Source organism: Lycium ferocissimum, chromosome 6 (genome assembly GCF_029784015.1).
Source record: "Lycium ferocissimum isolate CSIRO_LF1 chromosome 6, AGI_CSIRO_Lferr_CH_V1, whole genome shotgun sequence".
Lineage (NCBI taxonomy): Eukaryota > Viridiplantae > Streptophyta > Magnoliopsida > Solanales > Solanaceae > Lycium > Lycium ferocissimum.
In genome coordinates, this window is record NC_081347.1 from 15,953,994 (window position 1) to 15,979,920 (window position 25,927).

A 25,927-nucleotide genomic window follows, 5' to 3' on the forward strand; every position below is an offset into this window, starting at 1 on the left:
TGCCTAATCGAGCATGTCGTCAATTTCCGTCGTTCCTTCAAGGCGTAGGTACTACTTCGGCGGGCAAAGGATCCTAAGGAGTACCAAGAAAATGAAGGTTTGAAAGTTAGTCAACTAACAAGTACACTTAGTTCACGGAGGCAAGGATGTTGCATATGCGGCCCAAATTGACAGACTTACTCAACTCGGGCCCTCTCATATTCCCCCGTTTCCCGGGGATCTTGGTAGGTCACCCGAAGACGACGTAGGTCACAAGACCACGTAGTTCATGCTCTCGTTGATGAGGATAGTGGGAGGAGTCGGATCATGTCTGTCTAACACCCAACGTTGACTTTTTGATTCGTATACTTTTGGATTGTAATATTGCTATGTTTTCTTGGATATGTATATTTTTTTTGATCACTAAGTGTTTGAATGTAGAAAGTAGTTTATGGTTGTTTAACTTTACGATTTTTAAGTGTTTGAATGTAGTTTTAAGGATATTTAGAAGTACTTTAAATTGAAACTTGAGGTTGAATTTGATTTTAGAATGTGAAGTTTATGATGGTTGAATTTGATGAATTGGACGTCTTGATGAATTGCTTATGATTGTACACGTACTTTGATGAGTTGGACGTGTTGATGAATTGCATTGTTGATTTGGTTGATGAGTGTGATTGGCAGGTGGGTCAACTGTAAAAACGATTAAATGCGCAATATTTTTTTTCATTTTCGACCTCATGAGGTCGAAAATTTCGCATATTGATAATTTTCGACCTCAGAGGGTCGAAATTATACTCAGAAATTAGATTTTCGACTGCACGAGGTCGAAAATCTAGGCAACATTTTAAATTTCGACCGCATGAGGTCGAAATCTGGCAACAATATTGCTTAATTTCGACCTCATACGGTCGAAATTTTGATTTTTTTTTTTTTTTTTGAATCTTCATAAATTTTTCGACCAAAAGAGGTCGAAAAATTTAAATAATATTTGTGTAAAATTAATATTTTCCACCGCGTGCGGTCGAAATCTTTTATTAATATTTAAATAAAATAAATTTTTCGACCTCATGTGGTCGAAAAATTTATTTTCGTAATTTAGGTAGAAAATTTATTTCGACCGCGTGAGGTCGAAAATTTTCGACCACGTGAGGTCGAAAAAAATTTCACCCTAGCTGTTAGCGACCATGGCTTGCGGTCGATTTTTTGGTCGAAAATTGGCCTTTTTCGACCGCGTGAGGTCGAAAATTTTGGTCGATTTACACTGTTTTTTTAGTAGTGAAACATCTACAATAATAAATAAATAATATTTATATCGATATTTTGATTTTTGAAGACCTTTATTCACATTTGAATAGTGAATAAACTCTGGAAAAGAAAAGATTAATAAAATGTACTTGTATTATCCATAAATGGTGAAGACAAAATCTAATTTTAATTTATCTGTGATTTTTTGTACAATTACTCTAACTTAATGTTTCTATTTTTAGACACCAGAAATAAACATGATAACTAAATAAATTAAGATTTTCTCTCTTTTTTTTTTTGTTGTTGTTGTTGTTGAATGGTGATTTCGAGTTAATACTATAATAATAATTAAGTTTTTATAGATATTCAGTATATATATGTATGTCGTAAATTCACAAAAGATATCAATATGACAAAGATAAAATATGTTATGATTGACGGGGATGATAAAGTGACTTTCATGTCAAATAAAAAAGGAGAAAGGTCGATGACGATGATACAAGCAGTTTAGGTGTTACACGCAAAGAGCGAAGGGTTTGATCGAGGCAAAGCTAAGAAGACTAAAGATGTGTTGAAGGTGTAGCAACTCGACTCTTAATGTGCATAATTGTGACTAAAAATGTGATTTGAAGCTTTAAATAACCATTTAGGACTTGTTGGGATGGTCAGAGTTGAAATATGACGGCTTGAGGGTGTTTCGCCACATGTTGAATTATGTTAATGTTATAATCTTTTGTTGTTGTCTGGTGCATCGCGATCACGTAATGTAATCAGAAGGTTGACTGGTCAAGGAGATTTTATTCTCCGCGATTGCGATCCACTGATGTAATGCATGGACTGGGATCACGTAATGTAATGCATGAACTGGGTCGCAACCATAAAGAACAAGGGGAGAATTAACCAACTGGCCAACTATTCTTCACGAACGTGAGATCCTAACCACCACTGCAAAGGGTTTGATAGAGGTTGTGCTTTGCGATCGCGAGAAATTTTTACGCAATCACAAAGAAGGAAAAACTATATGTATGTATGTGTATATATATAAAATAGTGGCGAATTTTAGACCACATCAAGGTAATAATTCTCTATCATCCTAGGATGATTATACTCGACTTTAATAAAATGTTAACCATAAATTCATGAGATTTGGACTCCTAGATTGAGGAATTTTGACCTATTTTCTTAATTAGGTGAATCGGGGGTTTGACTTAGTAACCTTACTCAAAATCAAAAGTTGATTATTGAAATGGAAGAGTTGATCGGTAACCATGTAATTTATTTCGGATTTTAGCTAGGTTGATCGAGGGTTGACTTTGACTTTGACTTTTCCTAATACTATAATAATGGACCACCTAGCCTAATTTGAGTGTGTTATTTGATTTTTGCGTTGATCGAGGCAATTGAAAACCGTTTGGTTGGTGTTTTGGAGGGTCCGAAACCAAAATGACCTCAAAAAAAACCTTTTGAATCAAAATACCCCAACAAAAAAAAAAGTGACAAAAGTACCTTTAGCGCAGTAATTTACTACGCTAAAGCAGTTCACGGAGACGGAGCCGTTAATTCCTTTAGCGCAGTAAATTACTGCGCTAAAGGTACTTTTGTCACTTTTTTTTTTTTTTTGTTGGGGTATTTTGGTTCAAAAGGTTTTTTTTGAGGTCATTTTGGTTCCGGACTCGTGTTTTGGATGTCGCAAGATTGGGGGACTTATTGTTAGTGAGGTAAGTTAAGACTTTAACTACAAATTGTTTGCTTTTCCACAAGCATGATTTGAACTTGCATAATGGATTCAAATTACCTAGTTTGTTATGGGTGAGCTTGTACTAGGACATGTATATCATCTTAAGCTATTATTACCTTGATGATATGTCTCTGAGTTAAGGCATGATATTGTTGAATTATAAATGCATGAATCGAATTTGTTTTTAAAAAAAATTAATAATAGAATCCTAGTATTTTCGATATTGAAGCATAATATTTTACTTGACTTGCAATTCGTGCTAGAAACTTGTTTTGTTTGATGCCCTTCAAATGATGATGTCGTTTGGACTGTATGTTCTACTGATTTTAATTGATATTATCTGATTCTTGTATCGTATAGTTGGTTTAGACGTCCTACCAGCTAAGGCAAATGACTTTGTTAAGCCATCCTACCGGTTAACGCTAATGATTGGTTTCTCCATCCTACTAAGGCCTATTGGCTGACGCCTATTGTTGATCTAGTAGGTGCACATTTAGGGCCTAACACACTTGTGTGATTCATGGTTAAGATTGGTATGCATTAATTATTTTACTTGAAACCTGATTCATGGTGGAGATTGATATGCATTGATTTACTTGAAACCTATATCATTTGAATTATTACACATGTTCTGGTTATTTCCTGTATTGCTATATACGTTGCTTTGCTCCCAGTCATTATTTTAAAGATTTGCTCTGAGGGACAAGATAGAGGGGCAAGTCGAGAATTTTACTGGCCGTAATTCTCACTAGAAATTCTCTTATTGCTCTATATAGATCCTTATACTAGTAGTATCGCGGGACATATTTGATCTTGTATACGGTAAAAACCGGGTCAACTTGTGTCCGATGGGAACCGGAGTAAAAGATAGAGCCGAGGGGTCACGAACACATTCAACTCTGCTTCAACACCGAGGGTATTTTACCGGACACGGTAAATCCGAGCCTAAAGAGCACACTCAATATAGGTTCGGATAATCAGTTATGGAGCAGGCCAGGCGTCATCTAACCGTTCCGCCACTTGCGCTGACAACAGTACGGGTGTCAGACCGTACGAACGCAGCCTTATTCATTTTAGGGTTTTTCTAGAAAGGCTTTTTCTACATTGTACTAGGGCCCATCTACTATAGAGGGCTATCCCTTCCTTTTTGAGGTTAGCGTTTTACTATTCAACATATTGTAATCAGCAAAGTGGCATAAATATTTCCTCAAGTATTTTGGCTCGGTTAAAAGAAGCTTCTTCCAGACAGGACCAATTCGCAGCATTTGTCAACTCTTTTTCTCTAGTTTCCATTGCTATTATTTGCTAATACATATCATTACTTATTCGCTACTACCCTATATTATAATTAAATCTATCCACATATCCTATCCACCACTTACAAATTTAATTGTTATCCACTATTTGGGAGTAAACAATTTGGTGCCCACCGTGGGGCATAGGATAATAGTGGTGGTTTAATTTGCTACTTCCTTTTTCACTTGTTGTTTGAAAGTTTGCAGATTTGCAGAAAATACGTTCGAAATGGCAAACAGCGGTCACTCCGGGCATGTGAACAACAACGAGATAGTTGCTGAAAACGAAAACAACAGCGGGTTACGAAACCCACCTGCTGATCCAGCCGACCCAAATGCATTCAACTTAAGATAAGGCCTTAACCGGTAGAATACCGTCAACCAGGAGAATGCCGCCCTTCTAGCCACAGACCCTTTGAATAGCCATAACTCAATTACTTTGCCTCGGGCGCAAGCCCAGAAAGCACCGGATATACCGGATGAGATTAACTTACGTTTGATATTTGAAATGTTGCAGGACCAGGCGATTGCCATAGCTCAGCTCCAGAGCAAAGACAGCAAAGCAGCATCGGCAAAGCCAAAAGGGGCTACCGAACCAAGGCAAGAGGAGGCACGAATAGTCGAGAGCAATGGATCCGGGGCCGGTTCATCTACCGAGGTTTTGAAAATGCTCGAAACTTTGGCAAAACGGGTCGATTCAATGGAGAAAAGGGTGGAAACAATCAACTCTCGGGTGGACTAAATCCCAGGAGTGCCCTCGATCTTAAAAGGACCGGATTCAAAGAGATACATTCAAAGGCCCTTCCTTCCGAGTGCGGCCCCAAAGTTGATCCCGAAAAGGTTCAAGATGCCGGATATTCCAAAATATGATGGGACAACGGACCCACAGGAGCACGTGACCTCGTACACATGTTCCATAAAAGGCAATGATGTCGAGGAGGATGAAATAGAGTCGGTATTGCTGAAAAAGTTTGGTGAAACATTGTCCAAAGGGGCACTGACTTGGTACGACCATCTGCCCGAGCATTCCATCACTTCTTTTGAGATGCTCGCAGATGCGTTTATCAAAGCCCATGCCGGGGCCAAGAAGGTACAGGCCAGAAAGGCGGATATTTTTAGAATCACCCAAAGAGATAATGAGCTGCTACGAGAATTCGTGAATCGGTTCCAAAGGGAACGAATGGAACTTCCCCCGGTCCCGGAAGAGTGGGCGGCCCAAGCTTTCACTAAGGGACTCAATCCCCGAAGCTCAACTGCCTCGTTTAAATTAAAAGAGAACTTATTGGAGTACGAGGCAGTAACTTGGGCCGATGTCCATAACAGGTATGAGTCCAAGATTCGGGTAGAGGATGATCAGCTTGAACTTCACCCCGGTCCAATAAATGGAAATAAGAACTCTGAAAGGTCGAGGAAGAACTATGAACCGGAGACAAGGCCATCGAGGGATAGATATTGACCATACTCTCAACCGGAGAAATCCGACTTTAGGTCGGATAAGGGAAGAAGTGGCCCCAGCCATTTCTCAAGTAGAGGTGATAAGCGAGTTGATCGTGGGTCAAATAGCCGAGGGTTGCTATTGAGAGGTGACGCCGGTAGTTCAGCCAGCAATGGAGACATACCGAGGTTATCAGAGTATAACTTCAACATCAACACATTAAACCTTGTCTCGGCTATTAGACGTATCGCAGAAGCCAAGTGGCCAAGGCCGTTGAGATCCGATCCAGCTCAAAGGGATCCGAGCGTGATGTGTGAGTATCATGAGACTCATGGCCATAGAACTAAGGATTGTCGCCAATTAAGGGAAGAGGTGGCTCGGTTGTTAAAAAATGGTCACCTTCGAAAATTCCTGAGTGAGCGAGCCAAAAGCCACTATAAAGGAAGGGAAAATCACAAACAGGCCGAGCCCGTGGAGCCACATCACGTGATCAATATGATAATCGGAGGAACGGATGCGCCACGAGGGCCGATGATGAAAAGAACAAAGGTTTCGATTGTACGAGAAAAGCGGACCAGGGATTACATGCCCGAGGGGTCTATTTCCTTCAACGATGAGGATGCAGAAGGCATCATTCAACCGCACAATGATGCGTTGGTAATCTCTATTCTTATTTTTAAATCTCAAGTTAAACATATTTTGATTGACCTAGGTAGTTCAGCCAACATTATCCGATGGAGAGTGGTAGAACAACTGAAGTTGCTGGATCAAATCATTCCGGTAGCTCGGGTGCTCAGCGGATTCAATATAGTAAGTGAAACTACAAAGGGAGAAATTTATTTGTTGGTCAACATCGACAGGACCATACAACAGACTGTGTTCTATGTCATCGAGGGGGAGATAAAATATAATGCTTTACTCAGCAGACCGTGGATTCATAGCATGAGGGCGATACCATCGACATTGAAGTTCCCAACTCTAGAAGGGATAAAAACTGTCCGTGGTGAACAACCCGCAACAAGGGAGATGTTCGCGGTCGAAGAAACCCCCCTCGTTTTGAAGAAACCGGTTCAAAAGGCTAATGAACCAATCAAAGGCAAGGACACCAAATAACAATTAAAGAATGCGGGCTCGGATGAAGAGCAGAAGGAGATGAGCCCGAATTTCAAAGAGGATGATTTCGGTGTGCCCAGATCATTCATATTACCAGATGATTCGGATGCGACCAAATCTACCGTGGAGAAGTTGGAGAAGATCATCTTGTTCGTGTAATTACAGGATAGAAAGGTATACCTAGGTACGGGGTTAACCTCGGAGCTCAGGAACAAGTTAATTAAATTTCTTCAAGCTAATGCCGATTGTTTTGCGTGGTCCCATATAGCCATGACAGGTGTGCCACCGGAGTGACAACGCATAAGCTCAGCCTCGATAAGAAATTCACTCCGGTCATCCAAAAAAGAAGACCGATGGCCGAATCAAAACATGCCTTCGTTAAAGATGAGGTAACAAAGCTTTTAAAAATAGGCTCTATCTAGGAGGTTAAATATCCGGACTGGTTGGCCAATGTTATTGTTGTGCCGAAGAAAGGTAACAAATTTAGAATGTGCGTTGACTATAAAGATCTAAACAAAGCATTCCCGAAGGATTCATTCCCTATGCCTCACATCGATCGAATGATGATGCGACGGTTGATGTTAAGTTTCCTCGATGCCTACTTCGGGTACAACCAGATTCGGATGCACCCGGAGGATCAAGAGAAAACTTCTTTTATTACCCGATATGGGACTTATTGTTACAATGTCATGCCATTCGGATTAAAAAATGCTGGAGCAACTTATCAATGCCTAGTTAACCGAATGTTCGAAGAACAGATAGGTAAAATAATGGAGGTTTACATTGATGATATGTTAGTCAAGTCCCTGGAAACAGGGGACCATTTAAAACATTTGCAGGATACCTTCGATGTACTTCGCAAATACAACATGAAGCTGAACCCGAAGAAGTGTGCCTTCGGGCTCCGATCTGGCAAATTTTTGGGCTTTATGGTATCAAACCAAGGGATTGAAATTAGCCCGGACAAAATCAAACCATTGAGGACATTGAAGTGGTGAACAACGTGAAAGCAGTACAAAGGCTGCCCGGAAGGATAGCAGCTCTGAGCCGGTTCATCTCGAGGTCATCAGATAAAAGTCACCATTTCTTCTCTCTACTGAGGAAGAAGAATGACTTCGTTTGGACACCAGAATGTCAAAAGGCCTTGCAAGATTTGAAGTAATACTTGTCAAGCCCACCCTTACTGCACACGCTGAAGGCAGATGAACAACTATTCCTATATTTAGTAGTATCAGAGGTTGCGGTAAGTGGCATCTTGGTCAGAGAAGAAAGAGGTACGCAATTTCTAATCTATTATGTAAGTAGGACATTAGGGGATGCGGAAACCCGTTATCCGCACCTCGAAAAATTAGCTTTGGCATTGGTAAGTGCTTCGAGGAAGCTAAAACCTTACTTTCAATGTCACCCCATATGTGTAGTAACTACTTACCCGTTAAAAAATGTCATGCATAAACCGGAACTATCGGGTAGGTTGACCAAATGGGCCGTAGAAATTAGCGGTTATGATATCGAGTATAAGCCTAGAACGGCTATTAAATCTCAAATCTTAGCCGATTTTGTAGCAGACTTTACCCCCGCCATGATTCCCGAGGTAGAGAAAGAGCTCTTGTTAACTTCGGGAAAGGCTTCGGGTATCTGGACCCTATATACAGACGGGGCATCGAACCTAAAGGGGATCGGGTTGGGCATTGTTCTTAAGGCCCCTGCAGGTGACATTATTAGATAATCAATCAGAACTATAAAATTAACTAACAATGAAGCCGAGTATGAGGCTATGATTGTAGGTATGGAATTGGCTCGGAGTTTAGGGGCCGAAGTGATCGAAGCAAAGTGCGACTCCCTTCTGGTCGTGAACCAAGTCAATGGTGTCTTCGAGGTCAAGGATGAACGAATGCAAAGATACTTGGAAAAACTCAAGTAATATTGCATCGGTTTAAAGAATGGACCATGCAACATGTACCGAGGGAGCAGAACAACGAGGCAGATGCATTGGCCAACTTAGGCTCATCGGTTGAAGCGGAGGAGTTCAATTCTGGCACGGTCATCCAATTGATGAACTCGCCAGTGGAAAATGGTCACGCCGAGATAAATGCAATGGGTCTGACATGGGATTGGCGCAACAAATACATCGATTACTTGCGTGATGGAAAACTCCCAAATGATCCAAAAGAATCGAGGTCTCTTCGAACCAAAGCGGCCCGATTATGCTTGATCGACGATCAGTTATATCGCCGGTCTTTCTACGGACCTTTGGCTAAGTGCTTAGGACCCGGAGAAATGGATTATGTGATGAGGGAAGTCCACAAAGGAACCTGCGGTAACCACTCCGGTGCCGAAGCCTTGGTTCAGAAGATTATCAGAGCTGGGTATTACTGGAACCGAATGGAAGAGGACGTGAAAAACTTTGTCCCGAAATGTGATGGATGCCAAAAGCATGCACCAATGATACACCAACCGGGGGAGTTACTGCACCCGGTCCTGTCCCCTTGGCCGTTTATGAAATGGGGAATGGATATCGTCGGTCCTCTACTATGGGCCCCAGGTAAGGCTCGTTTTATCTTATTTATGACTGATTACTTTTCAAAATGGGTTGAAGCACAGACTTTTGAGAAAGTTAGAGAGAAGGAGGTTATTAACTTCATATGGGACCATATCGTTTGTCGGTTCGGCATCCCAGCCGAGATAACTTACGATAACGGTCGTCAGTTCATTGGCAATAAAGTTAATAACTTCCTCGAAGGTTTGAAGATCAAAAAGATTATGTCAACTCCGTATCACCCAAGTGCAAACGGACAGGCGGAATCAACGAATAAAACTATAATCCAAAATCTGAGGAAGCGGTTAGATTCGTCAAAACATAAATGGAAGGAATTTCTACCGGAGGTATTATGGGCCTATAGAATGACATCAAAATCAAGTACGGTAGAAACACCATTTTCCCTGTTCTACGGGGTCGAGGCCTTAATCCCCGTAGAAGTTAGTGAGCCAAGTCTAAGATTCTGGTATGCCACAAATGAGTCAAATGGAAAGGCTATGGCCGTAAGGCTTGACTTGACGGACGAATTACGCGAGAATGCGCTGGTCCGTTTAGCAACTCAAAAGTAGTGAATGGGAATATACTACAATCGAAGGACAAACCTTCGACATTTCCAAGTTGGGGACTTAGTGCTTCGGAAGATTACCCTACACACTAAGAACCCCGATGATGGAAAGTTGGGGCCGAACTGGGAAGGACCGTATAAGGTAACCAGAATAACTGGCAAAGGATCGTATCAGTTGGAAACCAGAGACGACCAACAGCTACATAACAACTAGAATGTGGAGCATTTGAAGAAATACTATTGCTAAGGTATGACCCACTAACCCTTTGGATTATTCTAAAAATTCTCACCTTTCTTTTTTACAGTGTCGTACAGAAATAAATTTCAAAGGTGTTAGAGTTAGGTCTGAAAACACGTGTTGCACTCTTTTTCTTAGCCCGATTTTGTCCCGAAGTGAGTTTTCCGGTAAGGTTTTTAACGAAGCAACAAGTACAACGTGTTACCCTATAAAGATGAGGCTAAGTGGTTATAAACTCGAAGACCGGCGAAAGTACCGGGGACTAGGATAATTGGCGTTCATCATTTTTTAAGTAGTGTTTCCCCGTTCATGCTTCACGACAAACACCAGGGACTACTATACCTCCACCAAGACCGAAGAGAAAAGCTCATCGAAGCAAAACAAGAAACGAAAGTTAGCGAAAACAATTTTTGTTTTTGTAGTTACTACCGAACCTTCTGTATTAGGTTTCAATGTAAGGGGCAAACGATCGAATGAATCGTGCCCAGATAGTGTTGCTACGGCACGAGCAGAAGGGATCGAATGAAATCCTTAGTTTTGTATGAGATAAATATTTGAGATATGAAGAGAAAAACTTTTGAAAAGTATGTTTTAAATACGCTCTTTTATTAATATAACCCTCGACTGGGGATTGTCGTCATAAAATCGACAAAGGCACAAAGGTTATAGTTAACCGAGCCCAATTCACTAAACTCAAACAGTCAGAAGAGGGTCAAATAATTAAAGACCTCGTCTTAAATGCCCAAAGTGGTTCGAAGACGTCTGAATTCACAAAGCATAAAAAGGCCCCGCAGGCAAACCATCTATAAGTCTTTGGCCAAGACGAAACCGAGCAAAATGAGGCCCATAACCAATGACTTAAGGTTGAATCGATTTTTTAAGAAAAACGGTTAAAAGTCTTAGGGTCAAATCTCAGCCATTCTTTACGAAGCAAACATTAATTCAAAGCATTATCGTAAAATGTGCCCGACTCAAAGATCAAAGAAAATACTCAAAGATCGTAAAATGTACACTTATGATTTTCATAGATCAAAAACAAAAACAAAAAGGCTCATACAGGCCCTATTTTACTCCGTCTGAGAGTCCTCAGAAACGATCTCTTCAGAGTCATCTTCGGAGCTATCCTCGAGAGCTTTCTTAGCCCTATCCTCGATCATCTTTGCATCGAGTATACGAGCCGGAATGTCTTCCATACCCCGTTGAACCTGCTCGAGTGTAATCCTCCGGGATTTCCACCTCTCATGTTCAACTAAAAGGGTAGAACGAGCCTCGGTGGCCTCGATGTCTTTACAAGCTTCCTCCAGGTCGGCCTGAGCTTTCTTTAATTTTTTTCTTTTAGCTCGGACTTCATGTCACTTAGAGTGACCCGAACCTCGTTGATAGATGCCAGTTCGGCCTGAAGAGCATCATTGGCTAAAACAGTGGCCTCGAGCTAATCCTTGAGCTCATCACTGATCCAGGCTTGTGTCTTGGCCTTTTCTTCGACTATCCTTAACTTCTCTTTCTCGGCGGCTTTCGGCTTCGAGTCCAACCCTTTCCTCCATTTTCGCGGATCGACCTTTAACGAATCAAGCCCTTCCCTTAATTGGGCGATAGTAGCTTTAAATTCACCAAGTTTGGTGGCAAAATCGGCATTCTCTCGGCTGAGATTTTTGTTATCCTCGTCCAGAAGCTTGTTCTTTTCGACTACATCGTCGAGTTGAGTTTTTAACTGCAGATTCTCCCTTTTTGCTGCTTCGAGCTCGGATTGGATAGTTAGGGGAGCAATGACCCGGCTCAGTTGATCCTCTTTTTCTTGCAAGAGAAGTTTGAACTTCTCCATCTCTCGACCTTAAGCATCTAACTGGGCCCGCAAGTCATCTATCAAGTGCTGGGCTCGGAGGAAGCCTTCATTCACAAGCACGACGCTCTGTAAAAGTGAAATAAATGAAAATAAAGAATCAACAAACGAAGATAAAGAATCATACATCAGATGCTTTAAAGATACGTAAGAATGCTTACCCGATTGCCGACATGCATACCCTCGTTCATAAGACATTGCCACGAGAGTCCTTCCATCTTCTTCTTGTCCAAATCTAAAACAAGAGGTCTTAGATAACTGGCAACCCCCACGGGGCGAGATAAAAAGCTGCAGTCCTCAGGGACGGTGACCATGGTCGACCTTGTCCTCCTCGGCTCTACACTCGGGGCCGGAAAAATATCTACAAGTCTAGATCTCGAACCTAACTCAGTGAACTAGCTGTCAATCCTCGTTGCTCGAGAAATAAGGAGATAGCCAAACCCCGAGGCTTCCGCTGTTGCATGAGGGGTATTGGCGAACATATCATCAAGGTTCTCCTATTCCGAAGAAGGAGCAAGAGGAGAAGTCGGAGTTGTATCAGCCATTGATGGTATCTCGGCCGTAGTAGCTGGTTCGCTGCTTGGGGGTAGGCCGGTAGCCGTTGTTGTTTCGACCCTTCGAGTTGTTTCAACCCTTTGAGCCATTTCGGCCCCCGAAGTTAGGCCGACCCTTCTAGGTTTTTTTACTAAGGGCACCATCTCGGGTGAAGTGTCACCTATAATATCAATAAAATCAACGGACCTTAGTGGAATCGGATATTAGCGGGAAAGGAACCTCAGCCTCCCCACCTGTGATTGAGGTCAGAAGATCAGCTGCGATATTTTTCTCCGAGACCCCCACTGAAGCTGTCTTGATATTGGTAGCAATAGCAACGGAAGGTCCTGATATGACACTTGCGATGCAAACATCGTCTTTGGCTTCGTCCCTCAGGCCTTGAATGTCAGACGAGCTTGCAGTAACCTTCGAACTTTTCTTCCTTTTCTGACCCTTGGACGCGGTCTTTTTTCTTTTCTTTTCAGCCATGGCGATGAGCCGGGCCGATCTTGATATATCAAAATCTGAGCCCGGTGTAGCGGGCTCGTCCGCTGGTACGGGCCGTGGGGTTGCAAAACCTTTGCCCAAACCTGGTTTGTTGAAGGGTTAAATCGGAGTAAAATGATATGAAAAGGAATGATAAAAAATTAGGGGAAAGAAGAGGATAGCGTGGTTCTGAGCTATCCACCGGTCACGAGATAAAACCGCCCATGTCCGATCATCATACGAATGCTGGCAGATAATTTTTTTCGATCCACTCAGCGAAGCCCGAAATTACATCGGGGATCCAGGCTTTAGCTGTAACATTGGAAAAAACGTTAGAAAAAGAAAAAATGCTCGAGGATACATAAAGGAGACAAGTAAACAAACTTACATTTGTCATTCTACTTTTTGTGGAAAGGAATGTATTCGGCCGGTATAATATCTTTAGTCCTAACACGGACAAAACGTTCGTGCAAACCCCGATACCTGTTCTCATTGATACTGGAAAGGATTTGATTTTTTTCTCGTTTTGAGACTTTTATAACACCTCCACGAAAGATCCTCGGACAATATAGTCGAATAAAATGGGCCAAAGTAAAATCGATTTTGGCATTATTAGCCAAAAGACGAATGTAGGCCGCGATCCTCCAAATATTCCCACCTATCTGAGCGAGGCATACTTTGTACGTCCGGCACATTTCAAGGATCACCGGGTCTATTGGAGGGTTGAGCTTGAGGGTGAAAGGGTACGTATAAACGTACGAAAACCCTTCCTTAAAGTCGGTGATCGATTCATCATCACTGGGGCAAAAACGTCTATGGGGTGGTTATCCCAGCCACATTCGGACTAGACTCGGGAAAGGTGCCTCTCTTTGATCGACGAGGGATAACATCTCACATCGAAACCCCGATTGGAAGTCTGTACGGCTTTTTCAACAGCGAGTTCATGATTAAAGTTGAACTTCGACGGTATTATGCCTTGGCCGTTGGTTCGAATGGGGTGGCTTGTGTTTTGTCCCCAGGATTGGCAATGGGTCGGCATTTTAGAAGAAACCCAGAGAACATTCGATGAAGAGTCGCATATTCGTTGCCATTTGGAAGTTTAAATAATCAAAGTATGAAGATATGAAGATCTATGTTGAAGGTATGAAGATTTGAAGGCTAAAAATATGAAGATATGAAGATCTGGAGATGAACAAATGGAGTTAGGAAAGATTTAAGAAGATTTTCTAGGAAATGAAGGAGGTTTTGGGATACCGGATGAATTTCTCTAAGCAACTTTTTGAAATTATGGAATTCCGAAGCAAAGAAAACTAGGAACAGAGCAGAACGAGTGACGATCATGAGACGGAGCATGAAAAGAAGGGAGTAAAAAGTGAAAAGTAAACAAATGGGATCACTGTAACTCCCTTATATAGATAAAAATCCATGATGGTTACCGAAGCTATCCAACCAGGAGAGGGCACGTGTCCGGAATTTAAAGAGACGTGACATGAAGAGACGTGAACCTGAGGCGGTTACCGAAGCTGGCCAATTAAAGGGCGACACATGTCCGAAGTCAGAAGGACGTGACATGAAGAGACGTTTCTTTTCCCGCTTATTTTCGAAGTAAAAGTAAACTTATTGGAGAAGTCACCGGGGCAGTTTTTCCACTTTCGATCACCTCGGTGAAACTTTGATCCGGAAAGTGTGGGGACTATCTATATATGGTAAAAATCGAATCAACTTGTGTCCGGTCTGAACCGGGGTAAAAGATAAAGCCATCCAATATGAGATCAAGGGAGAGTAAGGTCGTGGTCACTGGCAGAGACGTAAACCGAGGGGTCGTGAGTATATTCGATTCTGCATCAACACCAAGGGTATTCTAATAAGCACGGAAAACCCGGGCCTAAAGAGCATGTTCGACATAGGTTCGGATAATCAGTCATGGGGCGAGCCACGCGTCAGCTGACCATTCCGCCACTTGCGTTGACAACAGTACTAGTGTCAGACCACACGAAAGCAGCCTTATCCATTTTAGGGTCTTTCTAGAAGGACTTTTCCTGCATTGTACTAGGGCTCATTTGCTGTTAGCTATAAATAGAGGGCTACCCTTTCCTTTTTGAGGTTAGCTTTTCACTATTCTACATATTGTAATCAGCAAAGTGGCAGAAGAATTTTCTTAAGTATTTTGGCTCGGTTGAAGGAAGCATCCTCCAGACCGGACCAGTTCACAGCATTTATCAACTTGTCTTCTCTAGTTCTCATTACTATTGTTTGCTAATATATACCACTACTTGTTACTGTCTTATATTATAAATTAAATCTAACCACATATTCTACCAAGCACTTACAAATTTAATTGTAATCCACTATTTGGGGGTAAACAGACTAATCTAATAATCTTTCCATTACAATTTAATTGCCTTATTTTATTCGTTTTTCCCATTATCTTGAGAATTGTTCCACTCTTCATAAAAAAATTCGTACACTTTTTTTTGGTGAAACAGTTGAGGAACAATCAACTTTTCAATTTTAAAAACGTTATTTTTATGTATAATTTGAACTCTTCTATTGTTTGGCACAACCAAGATTCAATATCTACCTTAATATCCATAATTGTCCGAGGTAGACCGCTTAAATTAGAACAAATATATATAGAGGAGATGTGAGGCAGTATTCATGTAAGAACAAAGCTATCCGATAATTTAGTACGTTAATTCGTAGCATATTATCATATTATGTCATCCCAAGATTGAGCGAAATTTTCACAATTAATCCTACGTGCTTTTGATCTTTCTGGAATATTTTAAAGAAAAAGAAGTTCTCCCTAATTTTAAGCTAGAATACATTTTTCAGCTCGTGATTCCAGTTGGACAAATAAATCACATGCATCTTTATAGTTATCCAAATTTCAAGAATAATTTGGATTGGATACACAATCTTTTCCACTTTTGGGTATATATAACTATAAATACTACATGCAGTCAAGTTTCTTGCTATTTAAGTTTATATATATCTACTCTTTCCGAAAGCTTTAGTTCAAGTACTTCTATCTTTTAAAACCATCTGATATCCAAAGTCCAGTGCCTCGACTAATTAGAATTTGCCACTTTACTTTTGTTTCAAGTTATTTCGCTCGACTTCTCAAGAAAATTTATCAACTTTAGATAATGGATACAGTGATGAAATTGGGAGCAGAAAGCCCAATTGTGATATTCAGCAAGAACACTTGTTGCATATCTTACAGATTCGAAACCCTAATCCGAGATTTTGGAGCAAATCCAACAATTTACAAGCTTGATGAAGTTCCAAATGGAAAGAAAATAGAGAGAGCTTTGCTTCAAATGGGATGCACGCCAAGTACACCAACTACATTCATTGGGAGGAACTTGTAGGTGGATCTAATGAAGTCATAAGTCTCAACATTAGGGGAAAGCTAAAAGAATTGCTCATCAAAGCTAATGCTATATGGATATGATGTAGCGTTAGAGGTATTGAGTCTCCAAAATCTCAGACGGATCTAGAATCTAGGTATAATAGATTCAAACTTTTAAGTTTTTAATGTTGAATCCTTTTCACTTTTGAAATTAGTATAGAACCTTAATAATTGAGGAAATGTTAATATATTTCCACATGCATTTCATGGCGAAAATATTAAGTTCACTTGAATCCATTGAACAAGGCTGCATCGGTGTCTGTCTAAAGTTTTGTGATATGTAATACGTTAGTCAATTAAAACTTGTCATAATTTTAGTCCTCAAGTAAGTTTTGTAAGCTATTGTTTTGTATGTTCATGTCTTCGTTGTAGTAAATGATGGTAGTAGTGGTTTCAGTCATGATCATAAATATATAAAATAATCATAAGATATGCATCACATACGATTGTAAGGACTTGTTTAATTGATGCAGTGTTCTCCAAAAATGAAATGAATAATAATACCATATAATTCCAATTTGTACAATACATTGAAGACTAACAAAATTTCATTTAACTACTCCTGTTTTCTTGCGTATAGCTACCAAAGAAAAAAAAAAGTTACACTTAATTTGACCAAAAAAATATTTGCTATGTAGACAAGTTTAGACTACTTATATAAGTTAATACTGCTTAAAAGTTTTTTGTTCATATAGATACTTATATTAGTAATAATTATGCATCATAACAAAAGCTAAGTCAATGCGGACTATATGAGTAATAATGTGATAGTTACACTTAGACTACTATTACAATCTGTAGAAAATCACAAGATATTGAGGATAAGATGAATGAATTAATCATGTACTTTCTCAAGCTTACGGTACATATTTTAGTTGTATCTATACAACAAGTTACAAATTGCTTTACCATGTTAAACTAGAGTTTTACAATGAGTTGAACTATTACATAGATAAGGATAAAAACTCTATCTACCTAATCAAGATAGACACATCCTGTGTGTTACTTAGTCAGTGTCACAGTCTTGATCAAATTCTGTAACACTTCCCCTCAAGCTAGTGAGGGATGACGGTACCAGACCTAACTTGCTCAGAAATCTTGCAAATAGCTGTTTAGTCAGTGCCTTCGTATGAATGTCACCTAGCTGGTCCTTTGATCTAACAAACTCTGACAAGTTGTCCACTAGCGACCTTTACCCTTACAAAATGATTGTCCATCTCAACATGTTTTCTTCTGGCATACATCACTGGATAGACATTTGTAATGCACAAATTATCATAGAACAACGTAGGTGAAACCTTTAGAAAAAGCCTAATGTAATTGAAAATATATGTTATCCATGTCATTTCAGTTGTTGTTGAGGCTAGTGCTTTATACTTAGCCTCAACACTAGATCGTTCTAATGTATTCTATTTCTTGGATATCAAGATATACAGTTTGCTCCAAGGTAGATATTGTTGCCTGTACTATATCTTCTAGTCATAGAACATCCCCCCCCCCTTTTGTGCCCCACGCCCCCGCCCCCAATCTGCATCTGAGAAACCATCTGATCTGATTGGTGAGTGAGACAAAATTCTTAATGCAAATTGAATTGTGCACTTCAAATATCTAAGGATCATTTTAATAGATTGATAACGAGCATTATTTGGACTTTGCATGAATTGGCTCGTCAAATTCACTACATGAGTTATGTCTGATCTTGTGAGTGCTTAGTATTGTACGTGGAAAACAATACTTCTATATAGTGAAGTATCCATTGGATTACCTGCAGTATCCAATAAACCATGCTTTTGTGCTAATGTAGTCTAAGTGTGATAGTTACATTGACTAGTTGATATGAGTAATAATGTGATAGTTACACTTACACTATGGAGTGGTGCATCTGATTGCACATAAGACAGCGTATAATTTTCAAATATCACATGTCTGGAGACAAACACCCTTCTAGTTGAGGGTTAATAACATTTATAGCATGTATGTAGATTGGTGTGTGAAATGAACACAAAAGGAAAAATATTTGGAGAAAATTTAGTTCTGTCTTTCAGATAAGGGAAGCATTTGCATCCAAACACGTTCAAATTGTTGTAATATGGATGTTCATCATATAGTTAAAAATGGAGATTCCATATTTAAAACTGAGGAACACAATCTATTGATTAGGAACATTACATTCAAGAAGGCTTCAACCCAAAGAAATGAAGGCAATTTGGCATGAAATAATAACGTTAGACCTGTTTATACTATGTGCATGTATTCCATTTCGGAGACTTCATTCTACGTAGGTGTTTTGGGAATGAAATGTCACTAACAATTCCATAGTTATCTAGGTGCTTAACAAACCCAGTTTAGTGACCTCCTCTATCACACTTAAGAATCTCAATAGTCTTTGTGAATTATTTCTCAATCATCTTTTAAAAATTAATAAAGACTTCATAGAAGTTAGATTTTCTTTTTAGTGAATTAAACCAAGTGTATCTTGTATAGTCATAAACATATATCACATAGTATCTTTCATGACCCAAAATCCCATTTATGTCGTGAGGGCACCTACCCTTACTCGTAGGCGAACCCCAACCCGCAACAATAGAAACTTAAGTAAATGAGGAAATTAAAGGAACTCCCAAAGTACTGAAATAGTCTTAATAACTTGCTGAAAATATATCTAAGACAACATACCCCAAAACCTGGAAGTTACAAGTACAAGAGCTTTCTAGAATAGGATTACAAGTCTTAAAGCTAATACAACACTGTCTGAAATAAGGAAGACAAAAAATAACGATAGAGAGGAATCCAGTGCTGGGAAGACATCAACAGCTCACCCTAGACTCCAAGATAGTGCTCTCAAACAGTCACTGAACCAAGATACTCAACCCATGCCCAGATCTCTACCTGCACACAAAAGGTGTAGGAAGTGTAGATGAGTACGGGAAGCACATGTACCCGGCAACATCGTTGACCGACCCTAAACTTTAGCGATGGCGAGGGTTGATACTTCCGATACTTTTCTTCTTGCTTAGTTAGTTAAATTATACAGGTTATAAGAGATTCAACCACTAAAGTAAAGATTCTACCACTGAAGTAAGTCATAAAGTCCATTACTTTCCAAGGATCATCATAAAGTTTGTAACTTTACTTCAACTAGAACAAGTATAGCCATAAGTTCCAACCTTTATCTAAATCAGGCATCTAAACCCACAAAGATTCCACCTTTTCATCAATTTAAGTCAGTTACTTACAAAGATCCAACCTTTACACTATTTAAGACATTACACTAGCAAAGGTTCAGTCTTTCCATACCTTAAAACAAATAAGCCTTAAAGATCTTATCTTCATATCATCCAAGACACATATGACATGAAAACACATCAATAAGTATAAATGATGTGCAATGTCAATGAAATGTATGCTATGTAATGGACATATGCAACCGGTATACACACTCTCTTGTAGTAGATTTCACATGACCCATGGGGAACTCATAAGGTCCATATACCCACCTGGAATCAATTCCCGTTGGGTCCCAGCTCTTGGTTGTAATATCATCGTCATCACTCATTCCATGTACCATATCCAGTATTACGCCCTCAAGGCCCCTTTCCTGTTTCTCATCAAATTAATGCCAATAATATCATGACTGTATGAAATGAATATGCGTACACCATGCGAATACATCATAACAAGTCAATATCGATCATGCATGTCTTATTCATAGTTTCAAGACGAGGTGTAGAGTGATGAATGCAACTCAAATCAATATTTATAAATACTCAATAGATCATGACTATCATAGCCTAAATAAACAACAACCATACCAACCTATAATCTCTATCAAAATTCATAATTAGTTCATGTTTTAGTTACCCATATAGATACACAGGTACCCGTACAAGTGCTCGTCACCTCACAAGTACGGGAATCTTAATTTCCTATTACGCCCCTTAATTAGATTAACCAACACATAACACTATGTAAAGGCTCTAGTATGACTCAACTTTCCTGAATCCGAAGTCGAAGAGTCACTACATGGGCTTTCCCTTCCTCTGAGACTCCAAATGAGCCCACTCTACTCAAATATGGTATTTACATGAGAATAAGAGTCTAATGATACCCATAAAGTCATATAAAGAATTAGGGTCTAAAAAGTCAACCTAAAACCCTGTCCCAAACCCAATGGTCAAAACGGTAATTTATTGCGAAAATGGTTTCATCACGGTCAAAATAATATTCAACGCGGTCATACGAATCCAACAATACCCATATTGCTAAGGTTTAGTCCAGAACCTAAAATAAACCAAAAAAGACAACCCTGAGCAAACTGGAATTTAAGCCTAAATTCATCTTACCCATAAAGCATATAGTCCATATCCTAAAATCATCAAGTTCTAAGCCCAATTGAACCTTCAATTTCACTATTTTTTAGTTAATCCCAAAGAAAATGAGAAACCCTTATTTACTATTAAGAAATCATGGAAAGAATCATGGATTAATGGAAGGAATTGTTAATACTAGTATAGATTGAGATTAGGAACATATCCTAATGATAATTCTTGAAGAAATCCCTTGATAATACCCAAAACTGAGTTCCTTAGCTCCTAAAATGTGTTTGGAAATGATGAGATTCGAATTAGGGAAAAATTCATAAAACCTACAGGTCTACCGCAAATGCGGCGAAAGACGCAAAAGCGACCAGATACCCGCAAATGCGGCAAACCCCCAACCCTACTCAACCCTGCAAATGCGGCAAGAACCCCACAAATGTGGCCACCGCAGTTGCGGTCAAAACGCCCCAAATGCAATAACATCAGAAACCAAAAAAAAAATAAAACCCCAAACTTTCAATCCAATCCCCGAAACTCATTCGGAACCCCACGAATAAAAGCCAAATATGTATTTCTATCATAAACCACGCTTCACTCGCGCACTCAGAATTCCCAAAGAGGTCGTCTAGGCCCGGTACTGACCGTGGTCAACCCCAAAACATAAGAATGTCAAAAATCCAACCAAAGACTCAAGGCAAATCCGAACACCTTGGGACCAGAACCAAGGGCTCGACTAAGTCATAAATTAAATTCCAGACCTAATGGAATCGATAAAACTTCAAAAATGATGCATTTACCCTCGATATTGACTTCGGTCAGCCATCTCCATTTCATTAACTTAGAAAACTCAAAAATCACAAATATCATTGCCTCGGGAACCGTACCATCCATCCCCACAAGTCATGAACATCGAAACAGCAGTACAGGAAGGGTATTTTGGGGAAATTCTAGGTGAAAGGCTCAAAACAACTTAGCGAGTCGTTACATCAGATTCCACTAAAAGTAGTGTTCGTTCTCGAACTGTAAAAGATAGGAAGATACCTGGATTCTCAAATAGTTGGGGATATCTAGACTGCATATCAGACTCGATCTCCCAAGTCGCTTCCTCAACTGGGCGATGCCTCTATTTCACTTTCACCGAAGCTATTTCTTTCGATCTCAACTTTCGAACCTATTTGTCCAGAATAGCTATCGGCTCCTTCTCAAAAGTCATTTTTTGATCATGCAACACCAAATCCCACCGAATCACATAAGAACCATCCGAATGGTACTTCTTCAAAGATCGAAACATGGAAAACTGGGTAAACACTCGAAAGATCCGGAGATAATGCTAACTCATAAGCCAGCTCACCAATACGCTGAACTATCTCGAAAGGGCCACTAAACCTCGGACTCAACTTTCCTTTCTTCCTAAACCTCATCACACCCTTCATGGGTGAAACCTTCAACATAACTCGCTCCCTAACCATGAACTCTAAATCGCTAACCTTACGGTCCGCGTAACTCTTTTGTCTACTATGTGCCGTGAGAAGTCTTTTTCGAATGACCCAAATATATCCATAATGACCCAAATAAAAGTTGTACTAAGCTCCACTCTAGTACCCAACTCCTTCTGCATAGACCTCTAGAAATGCTACGTAAGTTGAGTAACTCGATCCAAAATGATAGAGATGAACACCCTACAAAAATAAACTATCTCTCAAATATAGATCTTAGCCAACCTTTTTAAATTGTAAATGGTCTACACTGGAATGAATGGGAAGACTTGGTCAATATGTCCATAATGACCCAAATAGCATCAAACTTACCCAAAGTACGTGGCAATCCTACCACAAAATTTGTAGCAATCCGCTCCCACTTCCACTCTAGTATGGGCATCCTCTGAATCACACCACCAGGCTTTTGGTGCTCATACTTCACTTGTTGATAATTCAAACACCAAGATACGAACTCCACTATGTCCCTTTTCATCCGACACCACCAATAATATTACTTCAAGTCATGATACCTCTTTGTAGCCCCTGGATGAATAAAATACTTCGAACAATGAGCCTCATCTATGATCAATCTAGTCAAATCTCCCACTCTCGGGACACAAATCCGGCCCTTGATCCTAAAAAACTCCATCACCATAAAGAATAGCTTCCTTAGCCTCACTTTGTAACACATTGTCCCGAATTTTTCACAACTTCACATCCTCAAACTGTTGGGCTCGAATCTGCTCCAAAAAGGAAGACTGCATATCCACACAAGTCATGAGTGGGGTAGTTCTTCTCATGTGCATTCAACTTCCTCGAAGCATAAGCTATCCCTTTCCCTTTTTACATCAACACACAACCAATACCTACACCAGAAGCATCACAATAGACAGTAAAGCTCTCTCTTTCGAAAGGTAACATCAAAATCGGAGCGATAGTCAACAAAGTCTTGAGCTTTTGGAAGTTCGCCTCACACTCATCAAACCACAGAAATGCCTATTCCTTCTAAGTCAATCTAGTCAACAGGGATGCAATGAATGAGAATCCCTTTAGAAAAAGAAAAAAAACCCTGTGAGGCTTACAAAGCTCCGAACCTCAGTGATCGAAGTAGGTTTAACCCAATCTCGACCGTCTCAATCTTCTTAGGATCTACCATAGTACTATCCGTAGTCACCACATGACCCAAGAATGCCACCGAACAAATCCAAAACTCACACTTCGAGAACTTAGCATAAAGCTTCTTCTCCTTCAAAACCCCAAGCACAATCCTCAAGTGCTGCTCGTGCTCCTTTAAAACCCCAAGCACAATTCTCAAGTGCTGCTCGTGCTCCTCGAGAGTATATCGAGATGTCATCGATAAAGACAATCACAAAAGAATTCAAATAAGGCCTGAATACTCAATTCATAAACTCCATAAAGGTTGCAGGAGCATTAGTCAACCCAAAAGACATCACCAAGAACTCCTAATAGCTATGTGACATTTGAAAAATAGTCTTAGAGATATCCTCAGCCCTAATCTTCAACTGGTGATAGTTAGATCTAAAATCAATCTTGGAAAAAATCGAAGCACTTTGAAGCTAGTCAAACAAATCATCAATGGGCGAAATTGGATACTTGTTCTTGATAGTCACCTTGTTCAACTGCCTATAATCATTACACATTCGCATAAATTCATCATTCTTCTTCACGAACAACACGGGAGCAACCCATGGAGAAATACTAGACTGACTGAACCCCCTGATCAATAAGTCCTACAACTATTCCTTCAACTCCTTCAATTCGGCTGGTGCCATCTGATATAGGGGATAGAAATGGGCTAGGCGCCTAGTTCCAAATCGCTGCAGAAGTCAATTCACGATGGGTGGAACACCTGGAATGTCTGTAGAGAACACCTTTGGAAACTCTCGCAATATCAGAACTCACTCTAACGGAGGAGTCTCCGCACTAGTGTCTCAAATATAAGACAAATAGAGAGATAACCCTTATCGACCATCCTTTGAGCCTTAAGATACTAAATCACCTTCTTTAGATACTGACTAAGAGTACCCTTCCACTCTAAGCGAGGAATACCTAGCATGGCTAAAGTAACCCTCTTGGCATTACAATCCAAATCACATGATACGAAGATAACCAATCCATCCCAAGAATAGTGTCAAAATCCACCATAACCAAGACTTTCAAATCTACCTGGGTAATCCTATCAAAGTAACTACGCACCATCTATATACCTGGTCTATGGAATCCCCAATAGGTGTAAAAACATGAATAGGAAAGTCTATGGAATCACACATCAAATCAAAACTCAAAGCAAAGTAGGTAGACACATAACAATAGGTAGAGCCTGGATCAAACAACACTATAATGGGGCGATGGAAAATCGAAAGATTAACTGTAATAATTGCATCAGAGGCCTTTGCCTCAGGTCTGCCTGAGAAAGCATAGCAATGAGCGCGATCACCTGAAGTCTGAGTACCTGCACGACCACTACCCGACCGGGCTGAGTACCACCTCCACCTGGCTAACCGCCTCGGCTACCATCAGATCCACCTCCACCACCCTGGGATCCACCTCTAATAGGCGGTGCAAATATCCTAGGCATGGAAGTCTGAGATCTCTGATGCTTCCCACAACACCTAAGTCTGGGACAATCCCTCTTGACATGCCCAAAGTCACCACATTCATAACACCCTCTAGGAGCTGCGGATGGCTATATATGAAATGTTAAAGCATGATTCCTAGAGTTTTTGACAGGCCACAAGCCTGAACACATAAAGCCACAATACAAATAGAACATAACAAGATGACAAGCCACAATCAATCAGTAACCAACTTAGTAGAATTCCATCCAAACTCCACACCCGAGGGCGTACATGCTGTCTCCGACAATCACTAACTCTACATATGCTTTACTAACCGAAGCCTAACCATAAGGTAAGTTGTAACTTACCTGGAAAATCGAACAATAATCTTGAACAGTCAAATTTGAGCCTTGCCCTTCCTTTGTGCCTCAAATTAATGGAAGTCTAGTCATATTCGAATACAGTATTAGAATTAAGAGGGAAAACGCCCATAAGCCTTACTTCTATTCAAGTCCAAAATGTTAACTCATGGAATGGGGAAAACGAACCCTTAAGGGTAAAATAGTCAATTCGAAGGCTGAATATGGAATTCATACTCTAGGTGATCAATTCCTATCAAACAATGGCTAGATTAACTCATAGATTAGGCCAATTCGGATTCTAGGTGAAACCCCCAAATTTAAGTATAAACCCTAACTTTCAATTCGACAAATTAGTCACTAATAATGGTAGATTCATGTTTATATAGCCACTACCCATCAATTCCATACTTAATAAAGCTTAATCCATCCACAAATCAAGGTTTGATAACTAAAAACTCATTCAAGAAAGAAATCCAAAAAACCCTTTTTAATACTCATGTTATTGGAAGACTCTAGCATGGGTTAGGGAGTTTCTAAGGTGGATTATGAATTATAAATGAAGAATGAGGATAGATGGACTTAACACAATGAAGAATCACCCCAAATTCTCTTGAAATGCCCTCTTAGAAGCTTAGAACCGAATGGAAATGAATGAGGCACATAAGGGTTTTATCATCTCATTAAATACTAGACTGCCTTGTCACCCGCTGCAGCGGTGACATAACCGCTATGACAGTCACCCCCAAATACACTAATCCACTATAGTG

The 25,927-nt window shown here is 40.0% G+C and overlaps 1 protein-coding gene and 2 pseudogenes across 1 annotated transcript; all 3 read left to right on the forward strand.

Annotated features, from left to right (window-relative positions):
* The window catches only part of LOC132061160 (F-box protein At5g07610-like), a 13,561-nt pseudogene extending 8,559 nt beyond the window's left edge, over positions 1 to 5,002 (forward strand).
* Positions 5,003 to 5,107: 105 nt separating this feature from the next.
* Positions 5,108 to 5,716, forward strand: LOC132061161 (uncharacterized). Its single transcript, XM_059454018.1, has one exon. The coding sequence runs from the start codon at positions 5,108 to 5,110 to the stop codon at positions 5,714 to 5,716; it is 609 nt and encodes a 202-aa protein (XP_059310001.1).
* A 10,440-nt stretch (positions 5,717 to 16,156) lies between these two features.
* On the forward strand, positions 16,157 to 16,464 carry LOC132060692 (monothiol glutaredoxin-S2-like; annotated as a pseudogene).
* Positions 16,465 to 25,927: the final 9,463 nt, after the last annotated feature.

Excerpts from the sequence above, each read along its gene's own strand:
- LOC132061161 (XM_059454018.1), top strand. The coding sequence starts at position 5,108 with ATGCCGGATATTCCAAAATATGATGGGACAACGGACCCACAGGAGCAC.